This window comes from Lipophrys pholis (assembly GCF_963383615.2).
Source record: "Lipophrys pholis genome assembly, chromosome: 12".
NCBI lineage: Eukaryota > Metazoa > Chordata > Actinopteri > Blenniiformes > Blenniidae > Lipophrys > Lipophrys pholis.
The window spans coordinates 16,871,560-16,889,482 of NC_137641.1; the positions used below are offsets into that span (position 1 = coordinate 16,871,560).

The window sequence follows — 17,923 nt, forward strand, 5'->3', positions numbered from 1 at the left end:
GAAATATAGTGTAAATTCATCATTATTGGGAAATCAACATGCAAACTAAGTGTATCACAAAATACTGAACAGCCATAGATTGTTTCCATGCTCAGGAGAAAGAAAGAACCGGGAGAAAAACAAACTGGTGACAGTCACAGCTGAGTGGCCATCAACTTGAAAACAAGCAGTCGGAAGACCTGGGAGTGTGTGGTGAGCTGCATTAATGCAACCCCAGGCTCGTCTTCGTCAAAGTCCCACAAGCCTTCATTCATTAGCTTTTAGCTGCTAAAATCTCAGCACCAGCTACTTAAATCAAAGACTTTCCTCTTCTTTTACGACTGAATTGGGAAGAATCTCTTAAAGCTACTCTGGGTTTTTACCAATCCTGGCCTGAGTGCTGAGTGTTATCAGACTTCTTATCTGTTCGTTTAACTTGCAAAAACCATGCATTTTAGAACGCTTTTTAAGTCTTTTTTTTTTAAATATAGCTTTACAAATGCATGACAAACACATTAATGCTCACCAGAATTGAGCAAGATTATGCATGTAACTATTCAATTTTCTAAACCATGCCAAACTGTCTCAGCCCCCCAACCAACGCACATAGGTTCAGTAGGTTAAGACCTGGTTTGAGCTTTAAGGGGTATATTCAAACAATCAGTAATGACTTTGTCAGTCATTTACCAACATAATCACTCGAGCATACCCCACGTGTGCAGCACTGTCCTTGGTGTTGTGGGACTCTAATTGCACTTTTCTACTAGTACCTACTCAGCCCTTCTCGACTCGTCTTTAACGCTTTCCCATTTACATGTTAGTCCCTGGTACTAGCTACTTTGTTTACTGCGGTACCTGCTCAGCCGAGATTCCAGGCGTGCTGAGGCGAGTAGACAATGTGACGTCGGCAGACAGCAGGCCGCTTATTGGCCGGCGCATGACGACATGTATGAGTCAGGAGGGTGGCTCATTCACCCCACCAATCTTTTAAAACCCGATCACAACAAGAATGCTCCAAAAACAGAGATGGAAGCACAGAAACCCACTATGTGGAGCAGCAACAATGTGCAGGCGTTTTTATGTCTGGTGGCTGACCAGCGGGTTCAGCAGGAGCTTGACGGAGTGACCCGCTACGAGTATCGGGAGGTCTCCAAGCCGCAGACACCACCTGGTCTATCGGATTAACTGGTTCCCCTGTTTACTGGTGACCGGCTTCCTCAAGCGTCCCGCGTCACAGCAGATGTTAAAAACCTGACCAAAATCCTTATCTGTCCTAGTGAACGCTGTTTAACTGCATTTCCATTAAAGTTTTAAGTATCACACCGCTTTTTAATCTTACTTTAACATCAGCTGCTACCAACGGCTGGTGGCAGAAGTAACCAGTTAACAGGAAATCCAGTTAAACCAAAACACCGGATAGTTAAGCACATCTTTATAATAAAGCACAATCATATATTTTTTATATATTTATCTATAATAAATATTACAAAATGTGGATTGTTATACCATTTAATTTATAATTTGAGCTGATAGCCAATGCATGTTTGCTCCACATTATATTGGGGGTGATTATTTGTGCACAGCAGGGAAAGACTTTGGTGACTCCGCCCATGCTGTGGTCGTACTATAATGTAATGGAAAATGGCCCAGGCGAAGTCAAGTAGAGTCAGGTCGAGCGGAGTAGGACTGAGTAGGAGCTAGTTGAAAAGTGGCAATTGTTAAGTATGACAGACCAAGGATTGATTACTGTTTGTGGCAAAAATGGCAGTTGGTACAAAAACAATCCAGAAAGGCTTTGTATTCAAGTAAAAACATAAACTTTTGTTGTGTTTTGGGTGTCCGTTTATGAGACAACGGTGTTTGAAGCCACTGAAAAAGGAATTTTTTTTAAAACAGCTGCGTGGAATTGGGGAAAAACCTAACTTGGTAGTTTTGTAGTAGAGAGTTACCCATAATAGCAATCCAACTCCATCACCTGTCCCGTGTGAAAGTCTATGTGCTCGCCATTGTTAATGTTTATCGTATTGTTCTGAGTGTGTGGGTGTGTGTGTGTAGTTTCATTACAAAAACAACCAGTACCAACGACTGGCCCAACATTATTTTCAGCGTTTCTGCCATTTCCGTGTAAATGGACATTGTATTGCTGTGTAATTGCAAAACATTTCTGAATTGAAAACACAAAATGATGTATTTTCACTTGAAATGTCACACGAATGGGACCTTAGTCTACTGTGCAAGTTGCGATGACTTGCTGTCGTGACCCTGCAGTTCAGAAGAAATGTATTTACTTTGTCATCAGTTTTCTAAAAAGGTCATTTAACTGTGAATATTTTCCAAGGAGGAAATTAGGAGCTTGGGGAATTTTTAGCAGTTATCTAGGTAGTTAGTATGTGTAATATGTGGCCCCTGAAATCAAGTTTCACGTCAGCGCCTTGGAGTATTTGGAAGTGCTTGTCGATCTGAAGTCTTAACCTTGAGAGTGCGGACCCAACATCTCACCCCAGTCGAGAAAGTTTTTGGTTCCAGTTGCAATCATTTGCTGTCCCACTCCCTGTATACAGGAGCGGCCAAACTTTTTATTTATCCATTTATCTACACCAAAGATAAAGTCCTATTTCCTACCTGCATCTGCTTATTTGATGCCATCAGATAAACTCAGATTGACATTAGTTCAGCAGGTCTTAGTGTAGATTTACATGTAATTTTTGTCGAGCCATAGTGTACTCACTAAATGAGCACTTAAAGGATACTTACTCGGTAATGGTTGCTACGGTAACAATGGCCAGTTTTAACATTCCAACATCTCACCAAACACAGACAAAAATTTTAACTCTTTAATTTTTTTTCCTATCAGAAACCCTTTTTTTTTTGTTATCAAAGTTGTTTTATTTAAATGTCACACAAAAAACAAGTGCAACCTAAAGGAAATCCTTTTTTTTCATGTTTAAAATATATGGTTTGTTTTCATGCCTTCTGCACTGAATACACAAGGCAACGGAGCCCCTGATGTGACCTTTGTTTTTTCAGGGGCCTCATCCATCCTCCTCATTCCTGTCAAGCCAATCAGCATCTCTTTGGCCCCAGCCCCCCCGCGTCAGCCATCACTGAAAAGAACTGATTGCTGTGGAGTGCTACCATGCGGGAAAGACAAAGAGCAAAATAGTATTTAAAAGGAAAACAAAGAATTCGATTGGCTTGACTACAGACTGCTGCAGGTGGATTTATGATCAGGTCTGATACGGTTTTGCATATGAACGGCTAATTCTAAAGAGAATATGTGATTTCAAATCATGTAATTGTTTTGCACTGTTTCCATATACCAGAATACTAACAAGTGTGCTTTACCATGACTTTTAAAATGGCGTGACAACTCCACCAATCTGTAGTAATTATTGTTGCGAGTTTGTAAGAATGAATTAAAAGTGGCTTTCACAGATATCACAGAACTTTGTCGAGTTTGTGTTCAATATTATCAGTGTGAAATCACAATTTTCTGGTCCGTGATGTATCATTTTAGTGCACATAATACCTTGATCACAGAAACATAGACTAAGGTAGAGTACATAGTGAACAAGTTGCCAGACCATCACAGGGTTGGAAACACGGAGACAATCACACACAATCACCAATTAACCTCAAATGTTTTTAAACTGTGGGAGGACACCAGACGAGCCACAAAGGGAGAACCTGCAAACTCCACAAGTAGAGTTCACCGGCACGGCATTAAAGCGGGGACGTCTCGAGGTGAGCGAGCTAACCACTACCTCACCGTGAAAAATGCATTCCCACATACGTCATATAATCATATCTGGTTGGAGTCCTGTGACAGACTGGCATCCTGTCTGGGCTGGACACTGCTTTTCACATGGCCTTCGCCGGGATAGGCTAAAGCCTCTATCAAGCATATATTGGAAAAACAAAAAAACATCTATTCAAATAGAGATATCCTTGTTCTGCACTGCACACCTCAGAGACTCAAATATTTGAACAAGATTGTTACTTTATGAAGCAAATGTGTTGACAAATAGATTAGATTTTATAGTTCTCTGATCCAAGAGATGAATGAAACGGTCTCCCTCGTGACTTAGGGTCTCCTTATTATGAGTGGATTCTGGCCTATCAATGTTCTTTTTGCTGGAGCCGTGTTCTAATGTTCTAATGCATTGTGACAGACATGGGACCTGCTGACAGGTCGAGGAGGTCAAACTGTGACCTGTTCTGTCTCTGTGGTGTCAAGACCCCCTGGGGGACTGCATGCGAGTGATCACATACTAACAACAGGGCATTAATAATTCATACGACAGAAAAACACAGATCAGAATTCAGTGTTGAACGAAGCATAGCTGCAGAAAAAAAAAGCTGCAAGAGTCGTGCAACTGCGATGCACAGTGAAGCTTAAAATGTGCAGATAAGAGAGAGAGATCATGTTTGTATAGTGTTGTGTTGACATGCATAAGGAGGTTGATGCAGAGCCCGGTCAGCCTGAGCTGCTGTGTGTGTGTGTGTACTGACCACTGGCTGCTGCCTGTCGTAAACAACTCGCAGAGAACAATGGGCAGGGTTGGGTTTACTTTATCCGATTATTTAAAAAAAATATGCTGGCATCTTTCCTGTGAGGGGGCTGTGACCTGGCGTCGCTTTGAAAAACAGGCAGAAAACTCCGATAAAACGGCGACGAAATGCGCACCGCACCACCGTCAACCAAAAAGCCATCACCGGCTCTCCCCAAAAACAAGTCAGCCCCAGCGAGGAGAGCTAACGTTAGCTGGGCAGCAGCGACCCACACTCCGCGGGGGCTTCCATTCAGCCCGACAGCCTCCGCCGGTCCGCCAACCGGCCACCTGGACAGCTTGTCTCCACTCAGCCCCGACACCCGAGCTGAGATCCACCGTGAGAAAAACACATTAGACGTATAAAAAAGAAGCTGTTTACCTGTTAGAGTAGCAGCACTCCACAGGGCGCCGCCATCTTGAACACCTCACAGCCCATCCCACCGCTGTCCGCCTCCGCCGTCAGGCTGCATGCAAAATAATCCCACAAGTAGCGCCCTGCGCGGCACAAGCGCGACTTTTTGTTTTTTTACAACTCCTGCGTTAAATTAATGGGTGAAAGTTTATAAAATGACACCATGAAGGGAAGAAGTTGTGTTTTTAACGCGTCCGCTGCCAGTTTCGGAGTTTCTAATGTTGTTTTTCTCATCTCCTCATTGGTGGAAGGATGAAGTGTGTAATGCGGCTTCGCGTGACCCACATGCAAACAGCGCACGCGCATATTGGAGTTATTTTTTTTTAGGGGGAGGGTGTATGGAGGCTTATTACTGCCACAACTATAACACTTTTTAAATTAGTGGTTTTTAGGAGGGAGGTGTGTATGGAGGCTCATTACCGCCGCAACGACCCCTAAAACTTTAGATTTTTTATTTTTTTATTTTTTTATGGGGAAGTTTCTATGGAGGTTATTTACTGCCACACATTCTAGTAACACTTTTATAAAATTATTGTTGTTTTTTTTAGGAGGGCAAATAGTGAGGCTCATTACCGGCACAACAAGTAATGAAGACTTTTAAAGTGGGAAATCATTTCAATCACTTAATATGCACACTTGTTGACAGAAACATTCTCCAAATTTCACACTGCATGCTTCAAGAACTTCTCAAACAAAAATTTAATTCCAAGCTGGTTTACACTAGCATATAAATTCATTGATTTTGAATATGCAAACACATTTTGACAAAAGGAACAAGGTTGAAAATGAATAGGAGTAAGTTAAAATTTCAAACTCATCTTTTAAAATTCATTTGACCCCTTATATATAAGTGCCAGAGATCAACAGGCTGATTGAGATGCAAAAATATTGATGAGGCACATTGCGTTGACCATTTATATTAGAAAGTGGGCGTGTTGAGGGCGAGATATGAGCTGAGCAACCTTCCAGGTAGACTGTGATCTATAAAAGGAAAGTGCGTGCAGATGTGCGCATGCACGGTTTTATCGCCCCACATTTCTTGGGGCGCACGCCATTTTCTGCTTTGGAGCGCTTGTACAATTTTAGTAGGACTCCTACAATGTTTTATAAATAAGGCCCCTGGACCACTGGCCCCTGAAACATCGGGGCTCTGGGCTCGGAGCAGCTCCGGTGTCCCGGCTCACCGTGTGTGGACGTGGTCCGAGTCCAGTTGTTGCGTTGCATCACGTCGCACACACCGGCAGATTCTGGAACTCCAGCGTCAGAGAACCGGCGCTCTGGAGCCGACCAGTGTGAGCGGTCTGGCGGCGGCCCACGCAGCGGACTCGGTAGTGCATCGGTTACGGCCGTAGCGTCTGCTCCCAAGTCCCAACATGAAAGTGGCTCAGCAAACGAAACAAAAAAACAACCAGTGCAAAGCTGAGTATGTTAACAGAGGATTTATACGGCCGAGATATTAAATTATTGAGGGCGCGTAGTAAATCACTGACCAGTCAGCAGACGGCTCCTCAAAATCAGACCTGTTCTGTCGTCCTGAGTAGTTAGTTACTTTACTAACTTGTTAACTCACAATCCAACGCATATCACATCAAACACAACATCACAGACGTAACTGAACATCATCTGACGACTCCAGACGTTTTACAAAGCAAATCACATTCACATAAACTCATTTTAGAAAAGGGCCTTAGACAGAGACAGAGACAGAGACAGAGACAGAGACAGAGACAGAGACAGAGACAGAGACAGAGACAGAGACAGAGACAGAGACAGAGACTAGCTTCCATGTTCTATTGTTCTCCCAGCACATGGTGGAGACTGAGGACAGCCTACCTGTTCTCTGGTAACCACCATTCTGAGTGTAGTTTGTTGCGATCCGCCATTTTCTTTGTAGTTCCGTCCCAGGTCACACACACACTTCCTCCACCCCCCCACCCCCACCCCCATTCTCCCTTTACACACACACACACACACACACACACACTAAGCTGTACATAGATGGTTAGAATCTGTGTTTTATTTGTTTTCACTGCAAATAAATAGAATTTTTTAATCATACTCGCTGTTTTATTAATGTGCACAAAGGTGAATGAAATGTCGACCTCTTCTGTGTCAAGAACTCCAACATCCTAACGTTATTGTTAATACGTTACTGTCAATACGTTACTGTTAATTCTGGTAGTTGTAATTAATTTAAATATTAATTCAAATTCCAAATTAACTGTTTGGTTTATCTAATTTCCTGTTAAACAGGCGGTGCGTCCCAAGGTGTCTGATACAGATCAGATTCAATTTTTCTTAATAATTATCTTTCATAATTATTCATCATTATCGATAGCAAAACTGCCAAAATCCAACATGAATGGTACCACATGATCCTTATGAGGTAAGAAATCCCAACAATAGCTTAACATCATGCATAACACTCAGTGTTATGATACTTCAAAAACATTTGAAAGCTTTGCAACACCATTTATATTCTAGGAAACTGCAGAGCCAATTTGTTAAAAAAACCAAAAACTGACATAGTTGAAACCCACCTCCACTTTGATGTGTAAAAAGCAACCGTCCTCAGTTTTAGGGAAAAATGTTGATACAGTATTCAGATCAGAGAAGGTTTTCCATAAATCCATTACATTGTTCCCAATGTAGATGGGCGAAAACGACACTTTCAGGAAACGCTCGGGGACAACTCCTTGTAGATTTTGGACACACTACTACAGTGCATGCACACCACGCTCTTAGTAAAAAGTTCCTCTGCTCATGTGCAAGTAGACTGACAATAACAACAATGGCGGGCTCCAGAGTGTCATGACTCCCAGTCCATGTTCTCCTTGGACTTGGTAGAGTTGACAGTAACCTGTAATAACAATCCAACTCGGTCGTCTGTCTTTTCTAAAGTGAAAACACAAATTGATGTATTTCGACTTGGAATTTTGTCACGTAAATGGAGCCTCATGCTGATGTGCTAATGACTGAAGTTGATGTATATACTCCATTTGTCACGGAATGTCAATAGAAGCGATTAGAAAAAAGAAAGTTTATAAAAGTATTTGGATCGATTGGCTGCCACTGGTAATGCAAATACATGCACTCAAAGAGTTAATAATATTTTGAGAAGTATCTGAAAGGAGAACAATTTTCTACTAGTACTTGGGTCATTCTCATTTTAATGGATACAATAAACAAACATCAGTTGTATTGGAGTACTTTTTTTGCCACTTCACGTATTGAGAGTGTAAGTGCGCACTTTGTCCACTAGATGTCAGACTTATACTTCGGCCCTCGTGCAACACTTTTCCAGCAGAAGATTCTCTTGCTGTAGCAGATGTGTGATGACCTTTGAAAACTTATGTTATTCATCTGATCCCCCTGTACGATATGTATCATGTCTATTCGGTGAAATAATCCATCTTTAATGTGTTTGTTTACCTGCGTGTGAGTGCAGCGGGCTGCTGAGTGAAATCTGTCGGGAGAAGGATACGCATGGATAGGAGCGGACGCACAGAGTCAACAGGAATAATCTCCCGGACTGGTTTGGTGTGTGTGTCTTTGGAGGAGCTGCACGCTCATATGATCTTTTTAACTTTTGAAATCTTGCACAGGACACAGTCACACGTAAATCATGTAAATCAAACATTGAGAGATGAGAATATTCAGCCGGATTTTTTAGTTTTTTGTTTTTTTTTGTTCAAATTCTAAATTCAAGCTTGTCTTCTGCATTTATTTGTTTTTCCAATAAATCTTAAATACATCCTGTAGATGTTCAGCTCTATCACACGTATCTGTTAAGATCTCAGACTCGATGCAGGTTTGTGTAACTGTTACAACAAGTGTTTTTCTAAGCAAATTTCCACCTGCTGCCTGAGCCGCTGCTCCTCATTGGTTGAAACCACGGTCAGATTCTCCCCTGCGAAATTATCTGATTGAAAATCAGGGCGGGGAGAAGAAGACGGCGCAACAAGTGTCAGTCTTTTTTTTTTTTTTTTTTAAACGCTGCTTTGCTTTGCTTGACCTCTGATGGGATTTTAGGGACGCACTTCACTTTTGCAGAAGATCTGGGGAATAATTAGTATTACTGAGCATCTGATTTGGAACGAGAACAAACCGCCAGGTAACGGCCAATAACTGCATGGAAACTTTAAATGGACTTTCTCATGAATTGCAGTGTTGAATACGAAATATCTTTATTTGTTAAATTGTTTGAAAAAAAAAAAAAGATGGTCAGCTAAATGTGCGCTCTACAAAGGCTTGATTGATGCATATTTTTGATCGTTTCAAATAAAATCACAAGATAGTTGCGCACTGTGCGTTAAAATGGTCACTTGAACTTTTCGTCTCCTTTAGTTACCGCTTTAGTTATGACTTTAATTTGTTAAAAAAAAAAAAAGAAAAAAGTTATGGAACGTGTGATTATAACAACTTGTATGTCTTAGGATCAACATGCCTCGGTCGTTTCTGGTAAAACACAAAAGGTGCAGCTCTTATAATGTCCACCGATCGTACGAAGACGAGCCGAAGGCCCCTGTTTGTGCTGGTAAGGCTTTTAAAAACAGATATTATTTTACCTGAATATGTGAAGGGAGTCAACGGTTTAGATAATCAAATAAGTGCAGTCGGGTGTGACAGCCCGAGTTTAGGCTGCTTCATGTCTGTTTCTTTTGATGGTTTTGGTTTGGAAAATAAATTAAATTGTTCCTCACGTTAATAAGAAAATACATCAACCTTAATTAAACTGCAGGAAATGAGTACAGTTACAATACAATGTTTTATTTGTATGATACAAATTAATTATGTGACATGTATTTGCTGAGATGAAGAAATTTACACTTCAGATATGGAGAGAATACTTTTGTTCAGTGTTGTCTGTGACGTGGGGATTGATTACTGTGGCTGTGCAGATGCGCCATCCCAGCCGGAGAGTCCAGTGTCTGCAGACAGGCCTCCATCAGAGGACCAGCGCTCGCCCGCTGACCTGCGCCTGTTTTCAAAGCAGGAAACACCAGAGCGTCCCTTACCTGTCCACCCGGAGCCAACCAGGCCTCCAGCGACCCCCACACAGCCGTACTACGTGACCGGTGAGTATCCATTACGCACGGTCACTGCGTAAAACGCATTGTTTTATGCGTACTCTAACTGGCACCCGTGCGCCCTTCAGAGCCTCGCCTGGGTGAGTTCCCACCGTACTACAAGCCCGCGTACTCCTGGGAGCCGGTGTCCTCCCCTTCCTCCGCCTACGAGCTCCGGCAGCTGAGCTTCAGCCCCACGGTGCTGCAGCACGCCAGCAGCCTGTACGGAGGCCACATCAGGCGCAGCCCGCAGCAACAGCAACAGCAGCAGCAGCAGCAGCCGCTGGACTGCAGCACGCACTACTCCCCGTCCTCCAACACCTACCACTGCATCACCTGCGACAAGGTACCCCCACCTACCCCACCCACCACAGCTTCACACCTGCTGTACAGCACATGTCCATAAGATGAAATCCAAATGTTTGCATATAAACATTTCAAACTGAAACATTTCAAACCTTTTCCGTTTCATTATTTATTATTTCTATGCACAAGTCATATAAAATAAAAATGCAGCACCAATATATTTATTTTCATACGATTTCTTTTTTTATTTCAAATTTTATTTGCACAAAATTATAATAATACAGAATTACAGGATAAAAACTGTGCAAGAGAGGAAAGAAGCCTAACAGGCTTATATGAAATCCTCCTCATCAATAAACATTTGTATATTTCTGAAATGGAAATACAAATAACAAAAGATGAAGGAACAACAAAGACAGTCACCTAAACCACACAACCTATGAACTCAGAATGATATTTAGGACAACAGATAATTAAATGATTTAGTTTTGAAGATGGAAACAGAGGGAAGCATTTCAAGTGATTTATCCAGCGAGGTCCACAGGTTTAGCCCTCAACATCTTATAGAAAGTTGATGTTTGGAAGTAAAACAGAATGGAAACGGCAAGACTTTTGGGTTCCTGTTGGGTCAAAGTGAATGTCTGAAGGTGAGAAGAAGAAGATGTGAAATGCGTCTGGAAGTTCTTATTTATTTTAAACGAATTTCTACAGAAATATGCATGTTTGTAAAGTATCAATAAATGAAATTCAAACAGGTTTAGACTTTTTAAACAGAGGTGCAGTTGACTTTTTCTGTCTTGATTTCTTTCAATGTTATAATTAGCAGAAGTTATTACATTCTAAATCAAATTGCAACTGATTTTATTTTTTTCATTGATGTTGTAAGTGTAGATATAGCGAAATAGTTTTTTTTTAAGATGCACTTGAAATTTGAATATGTAAATAATCAAATAATAGCATCAAACATGCCTCCATAGAATAATTAAAGTGTCTATGCAAGTATAGGCTACATGTTTATAATCATTTCCACATGTAACTCAACCAAATTTTTTTGATATGTTTCTCTCTATGATATGCAACGATATAAATTTATACAAAGAGTGCAACCAAAACAAGACAGAATAAAACTAAATTTGACTTGAGGCTTTTGAAGTTTGCTGATTGACTGCAGTTCAAGATTATTTTTCCACCTCAATATTTGTAGAAATTAATCTTTTTCAGTGACTCAAGAAATATTTCTGACATAGCAATATGTTCACAACACTATATAGAAATAAAAAAACAACAACACTTTTTTCACAATAACATGCAGAGGTTTATGCATTTTTAAACTATTAAAGCTATGAATTATAGAAATACATCTCTAGCAACCGTCTTTGTGCTTTTTTTTTTTTTTTTAATGTACTCTTCTTGCAATGACATAGAATTTTCGCAATTTTTGTTAGAATAAATATTTGCTTTATTCATTTCCCACCCTTTAATTCTGATTTTTAATAAATGAAATTGGGCCTTGACAATGCTTGAAATGTACAGAAATGTCATTAAGTCACCAAACATTTTAACTAAATTATGTGTTACAGTGGGAAGAATGTTTGGCTTCACAGTATGAAAATCCAGTTTGAATCCAGTTGGAGGCTCAGAGTTTGCATGTTTTCCCTTTGAGTGTGATTTTGTTTTCTTCCGCTACAAAAACATGTGTTTGAGTGTCAGAATGTGTCTGTGTTTGCTCTGTTATGGACCAGTTCCTTCATTCATAGTCGGCTTGGATCAACTCCTTTGTGGATAAAACAGTAGAAGATGGATGGATGTGTATGATGTGATGAAACAAAAATGTACCAACCACTGCTTTATTAAAGTCAAGGTTGCTGTGGAGCATATGTCACCTATTAACCAAACAAGCATGCTTTGGAATTGTGAAACTAAGCAACATTACTGCAGGTGTAAACTAAAGCAAAAGATCTTTTTTACAAACAAAACACCTGACAACAGTTCATGACTTGTTGCTTTTTCAGAATGTGGTTTGGAATAATTTCCAGACGCACCCTCATTTTGTCAGACCCACCATTAAAGACAAAATGTTTTTCAGGTGTTCTCAACGCCCCACGGGCTGGAGGTCCACGTCAGGAGGTCGCACAGTGGAATGAGGCCTTTCGGCTGCAGCGTCTGCAGGAAAACCTTCGGTCACGCCGTCAGTCTGGAGCAGCACATGAACGTTCACTCTCAGGTAAACGCGCTCCTCATGAGTCAAGGAGAATCACAGAGGACATTCAGTATTAGCTGTGTGCTGCATTTAAACAGGTGCAGTGTCTTTCAAAGTCGTGTGAATAATCCTAATCATGGAGCTGTAAAGTCCAGGTTCAAACACTCGCCTGGAATGTCAGTGTGGCGATTGCATGTTCTCCCTGAGTGTGTGGGTTTTCCTCTAGGGGCTCCAATTTCCTCACACAGTTCAAAAACATGCATGTGAGGTTAATTGGTGACCCCCACTTGCCCCCAAGTGTGAATGTGAATGCTTGTGTTTGCCCGTCTCTGTGTAATTGTCCTGTGATGGACTGGAGACCTGTCCAGGGTGTTTCTGTCCTTGCCCATAGTTAGCTGGGATGGGCTCCAACACCATGTGACCCTGAACAAGATTAAATGATATAGAAGATGGATGGATGGATGATGAAGCATCACTCATCTGCTTTAAACTTCTCATGTATCATCATAAACATCAGTCAATTTTTGTGAGAATGACCTCCAAAATCAGTACTGAATGAGAGAACAACATTAAATAACATCTGACAGAAGCTTCCGGACAGCCTGAAGCTGTCTGTAGACGGGGACACTTTTTCTCAAAACCTAAATAAATCACATTAGGGAAAACCTGTGTCAGCATTGGTCTATTTTAATGGTATTGTTGTATAATGTATTTTAGTATTTTGTATGAATTTTAGGAAACCAGGTGGAATTTTAATGGATATTGTTGATGTTATTAATAATGTTACTGATTTTACTGTAGCTTATATTCGTAAATATGTATTATTATGTTGTGTGCCTATCTGGGGACTGCAGATGGAAACGAGCTACAGCTAAGATCTGGTACGAAGCACCTTTTCTTCAAGATTAATGCTTTTGTACATGGTCCCTGATAAATAGACTAAATAAACAAAAAAAAATAAACAGAAGCGACACATTCAGCTATCAATCATAAAACATGCAGTTTCATTTATCTTAAGTAAATTAAAAAGGGTGAAAATGACCCTTGAAATACCTTTTAACAAGGATTCAACTGTTAAGAGTTGTGTAAAGGGTTAAATTACCCAGCACATTAAATAATTGTGCCCAGTTGAAGAGATGAGCTCTTCCCGACAAAGTGACTTAGTTTAGCTTTAACAACTGAGATTTCCATGTTTGTACAACATTATCTGCTCTATGTCTTAGTAACCAGATGAGAGGTTGAAATGTCTCATTTGTACTAAAAAGTTGTTGACTGAACTTTAAATAATCGAAGTTTACTTACTGTGACTTCACCTCCTAATTCAATATCACAAGTGGGAGGATTTTTCAATGACTTGAAAAGAAAAATCTATAATTATGGTGACGTGTGAACCTCAGACACAGAATCCATCCATCCATCCATCCATCCACCCATCTATCCAATGTTATCCTGTTCAGTTTTGCGGAACGTTGGAGCCAATATTAGCTGACTATGGGCGAGGGCAGCTTGCCAGTTCGTGACAGGAGAAACATACACTTACACTTAATCCTTGGGGCAATTTAGGGTCACTAATTATCCTCACATGCATGTTTTTGGACTGTGGGAGGAAACCAGCAGCTGGACAAAGCTTGTAAACACACACAGGACTCCATTATCACATACTGCACTATATTTGGCACTTAAAATATGTTCATGAGTTATGAAAATTAAATAAAGAAAATTTGAACACGGCAAATGATGAAAGCCCATGTATTGATGAAGACAACAGATTCTTTACTATAAAGTTGCTAAATAAGCTAAATGCTGTGCTTGTATGCTATTCTATCGTGGTGATCTTTAACAGGAACATGTAAGACGAGAACAACCTTTTTATTAGCATAAAATAAATCAACATGGCATAGCATAGTGTGGAAATAATATATGAGAAGACTGTGAGACTGTTGAGCAACTGAAGGAAATTTAGTGTCATTAAAATTGTAAACAATCGCACCTTTAACATTCAGCAGCTGTCAACACTATAAGCTTTGTAAAGCTCAGGTAAAAGTTTTTATTTTTGGACAGTGTGTTCTCTGAGTGTCGACCCTCACTGCCTGATTTTCAATCTTTCCTGCTGCTTGCCTCCCAATTTTGCATTCCAGGAAAAAAGCTTTGAGTGTAAGATGTGCGGTAAATCCTTCAAGCGCTCGTCCACCCTCTCCACACACCTGCTCATCCACTCGGACACGAGGCCGTACCCCTGCCAATACTGCGGCAAGAGGTTCCACCAGAAGTCCGACATGAAGAAGCACACCTACATCCACACCGGTAAACCACCGCCTCCACGAGCTGCCCACAGCTCCTCTATCGTCCTCTTTCCAGGTGCAGGAATTGTTTCCAGGAGTAATCTAACTGCTGATAAATCAGAAACGGGGGCCTAAACAAATATCCTCTTGATTTGCATATCTGGTTTTCCTGCTTCGCGCAGAGCTCTGTAGAAGGATGTGAAGGCTGCCAGTGTATGTTTGACGAATCTGAACAATGACGTCTTTCTCTATTTGAAAAGATGAATGGAGATACCTGCTATTTCTGGTTATATTGGAAAGCAAGCCAATTTGTAAAAGCTACTTGACAATTATTGACGTTTTCATTACGTGCATGTGTCAACGGTTGTGGTGTGTTCTGGAAATTCGCAGGTGAAAAGCCGCACAAATGCCAAGTCTGTGGCAAAGCGTTCAGCCAGAGCTCCAACCTGATCACCCACAGCAGGAAGCACACCGGCTTCAAGCCGTTTGGGTGTGACATTTGTTCCAAAGGCTTCCAGCGAAAAGTGGATCTCCGCAGGCACCACGAGAGTCAGCACGGCATGAAGTGAGGGAGAGACCAAGCAACAAGTGTCTGTAGCCCGTTAGAGCAACTTAGACTTGTTTTAATTAAAACTCCGTTCACAGGTTAAGTCTGGAAATAAGTTATTTATGAGGTCATTGAGCACTCGCTCTTTTTGTTGCAATGAAACGGAGCTGGAGGAATGAGCGCCAACAATCGTATATACGTTTTTTTATTCTAAAGTCAAAGGAGGTTTTTATTTGTTGTATACGTGATGACAATGTCTATATATTCAGAAAAACCAAACCATTACTTCCGGAAATGTCTACAATCTGAACATGAAGCCAGTTCATGCACAGGCCTTATGTTTGTCACCCCCGCTGTATAGTGTTGTAGAGCTTCGAAGTTTACAACTACGAAGCTCTGAATGATGTTTTCTTAGCAATTGTAGTACATTGAAGCTCAATGGTCATATAAGTGGTTTGTTCAAAAAGGAAGCTTTTCTTTCTAAGTGAAATACTTGAATAAATTAATCTAGGCACGATTGTTCATGTCAGCATATTATTATTTCTTGTAGCAATCCAAAAATAACTTTAAAAAGTATTTTTGGAGGTTTCATTTGAATATTATCTTTAAATGGATCATTGTCATACATTTTGGCGAGGGTGCAACAATATAAAGATAAATCTATAAAGACCAATGATGATGTGCCTGAAAAATGTGTCATTCATTACAAAAAATGTTTAATTTCTGCTAATAGCTGATAGAACTGACAGAAACATTTGGTGGAAGTGTTGAGCATGTCAAATTGAAATTGCTTTGGTCTCTCAGGTTAAGAATTATCTTTACTTTTGAAAGATCTAGCCAGTCTTCAAAAATCAAAACAGCAGTATTAAACGGAGAACGTGATCTTAGCAGACATGGAATACATTTTTGTATTTTGTCTGAAAATGGTATAAATCTGGCCTTTTGTGACGGGATGATGGTGGCTTACAAATGCTCTCACCCCCGTGGCGCTCTGTGTGATATAAATTATTAAAAAATCTGTCAAAGCTGTGTGTTAACGGGAGACGTGTTGTCACAGACAGAACACATCTATTCATTGTGTTTCGAATGCTGAGAAAATCTCTTTCGCTTTTATGTAATATACTAAACGTATGCATGGATATATTAAAAATTATTTGGGGGATGAGTGAATAAATTCTAAAACAAAGGATAACATGAGTCTGGACATTTTTTATTTATTTTTTAGCATAAAGAAGCTTACAAACCACAATCGTTTGTAGCTGGCGGGTACACTCCACATACTATTTGTGCAAGGCGAGCACCTTAAACACTTTTTTCCACTCATTCTGTGTGTTTTTCTGACTCATTTTGGGATGACAACCGGATGTAGATAATTATTTGACTGTGGCTCCAGTGGAAATCTCTCACAGGATCAGACATAATAATGTTTACAAATTATTGCACACCTGGAAGAGCATGCAAATCAGTCTGAACTACTGAGGAGCCAGTCCAGAGAAAACAAAGAACAGCTAGCAGTGAGGAACGTCACTCTGTTTAGTGCTTGTCGGAAACAATGAGAGAGGAAAAATAAAACAGCTCCCGTAAAAACTCCTTGATCAGACTGACAGAATGTCTCCAATGGGGCTGTTTAGCCGCTTCAGTCAATTGAGTCCAATGGGATAAATGAGGCACTGTGGGAAAAGGACTAATAACGTTTGTCAACCGTCGCCCCACCCACATAGCCTGTTGGATTTCTCTCGACAAACAAATGGCGTCTCAAACGAAGACCCGCCACCTTCCTCAAACATCAAACCTGTTGGGACATTAAGGTGCTGGAGGCAAATCACATCATCACCTGCTTCTCTGAAATCTGACAAGAAGCACAGTGAGCATGTGTGAAAACAGAGGTTAGAATCCAAAACAGCAGGTCTTGAAGTGGCTGAACGTGTCGTGTGTGTACTGCTTTACTCTGACGGCACAAGCCAACAAGACATCGGACAAAAAGCAGAATTAGTGGTGGAGGAGTGTGGAAAAAGAGCCACAAAGCAGCAACAAAGCAAAGGGACATCTTCAATAAAAGGGGCAAATCCATAACGGGACAAGGCAGACAGAACAGACAAACCTGAGAAAGACACCGACAGAGACAAACAGGAAGGAGGCACAGCTTTCAACAATCAAGTCATCAGTGGAGGAGATGGTGCACAGAGGAGGAGCAAAAATAAAACAAACACAGGCAGATGACATGAGAACAGGGCAAAATATACAAATATGAACAGAACGAGGACACTGGGCAGTTGTGATTGCTTTCTGCAGAGCCTTCCAGGAGTTTGACAACCTCGCAGATGGTGATGCACCGGACTGAAGAACAGGACTGTTCCTCTCCTACAGGCTGTTCATCTAATAAAACCTCAGGACAAAGTGCAGGTGTCTTTTCCAATGACAAAGATATTCAGGTAGACAAGCAACTTACCTCAGTATTGATGGAACTATATTTGGTTAACACCCAGGTTTTGTCACATTTCTTCCAGGTACAATGAGCACCCTATGAGGGTTACGTACCTTGAACAAACCGTTTAGGTGTTTGATTGATGTGATA

The 17,923-nt window shown here is 40.8% G+C and overlaps 2 protein-coding genes across 5 annotated transcripts in view; one reads left to right on the forward strand and one right to left on the reverse strand.

The window, feature by feature from the left end:
• tsc1b (TSC complex subunit 1b) overlaps positions 1 to 4,976 on the reverse strand; it is a 36,369-nt gene extending 31,393 nt beyond the window's left edge. For all 4 annotated transcript variants that reach the window (XM_080476803.1, XM_080476802.1, XM_080476805.1 and 1 more), the window contains exon 1: positions 4,912 to 4,976. The gene's annotated coding sequence lies outside the window, so the exon portion shown is untranslated. The remainder of the gene's footprint in view (positions 1 to 4,911) is intronic.
• Positions 4,977 to 8,901: 3,925 nt separating this feature from the next.
• On the forward strand, positions 8,902 to 16,526 carry gfi1b (growth factor independent 1B transcription repressor). The gene is made up of 7 exons (XM_080476817.1): positions 8,902 to 9,058; positions 9,381 to 9,481; positions 9,846 to 10,022; positions 10,103 to 10,359; positions 12,406 to 12,543; positions 14,658 to 14,823; positions 15,192 to 16,526. The coding sequence occupies exons 2-7, from the start codon at positions 9,388 to 9,390 to the stop codon at positions 15,368 to 15,370; spliced, it is 1,011 nt and encodes a 336-aa protein (XP_080332943.1). The 5' UTR covers positions 8,902 to 9,058; positions 9,381 to 9,387; the 3' UTR covers positions 15,371 to 16,526.
• Positions 16,527 to 17,923: the final 1,397 nt, after the last annotated feature.

Coding starts and splice junctions, on each gene's coding strand:
- gfi1b (XM_080476817.1), top strand. CDS start 9,388: ATGCCTCGGTCGTTTCTGGTAAAACACAAAAGGTGCAGCTCTTATAAT. Junction 9,482..9,845: donor GAAGGCCCCTGTTTGTGCTG/GTAAGGCTTTTA, acceptor GTGGCTGTGCAG/ATGCGCCATCCCAGCCGGAG. Junction 14,824..15,191: donor GCACACCTACATCCACACCG/GTAAACCACCGC, acceptor GGAAATTCGCAG/GTGAAAAGCCGCACAAATGC.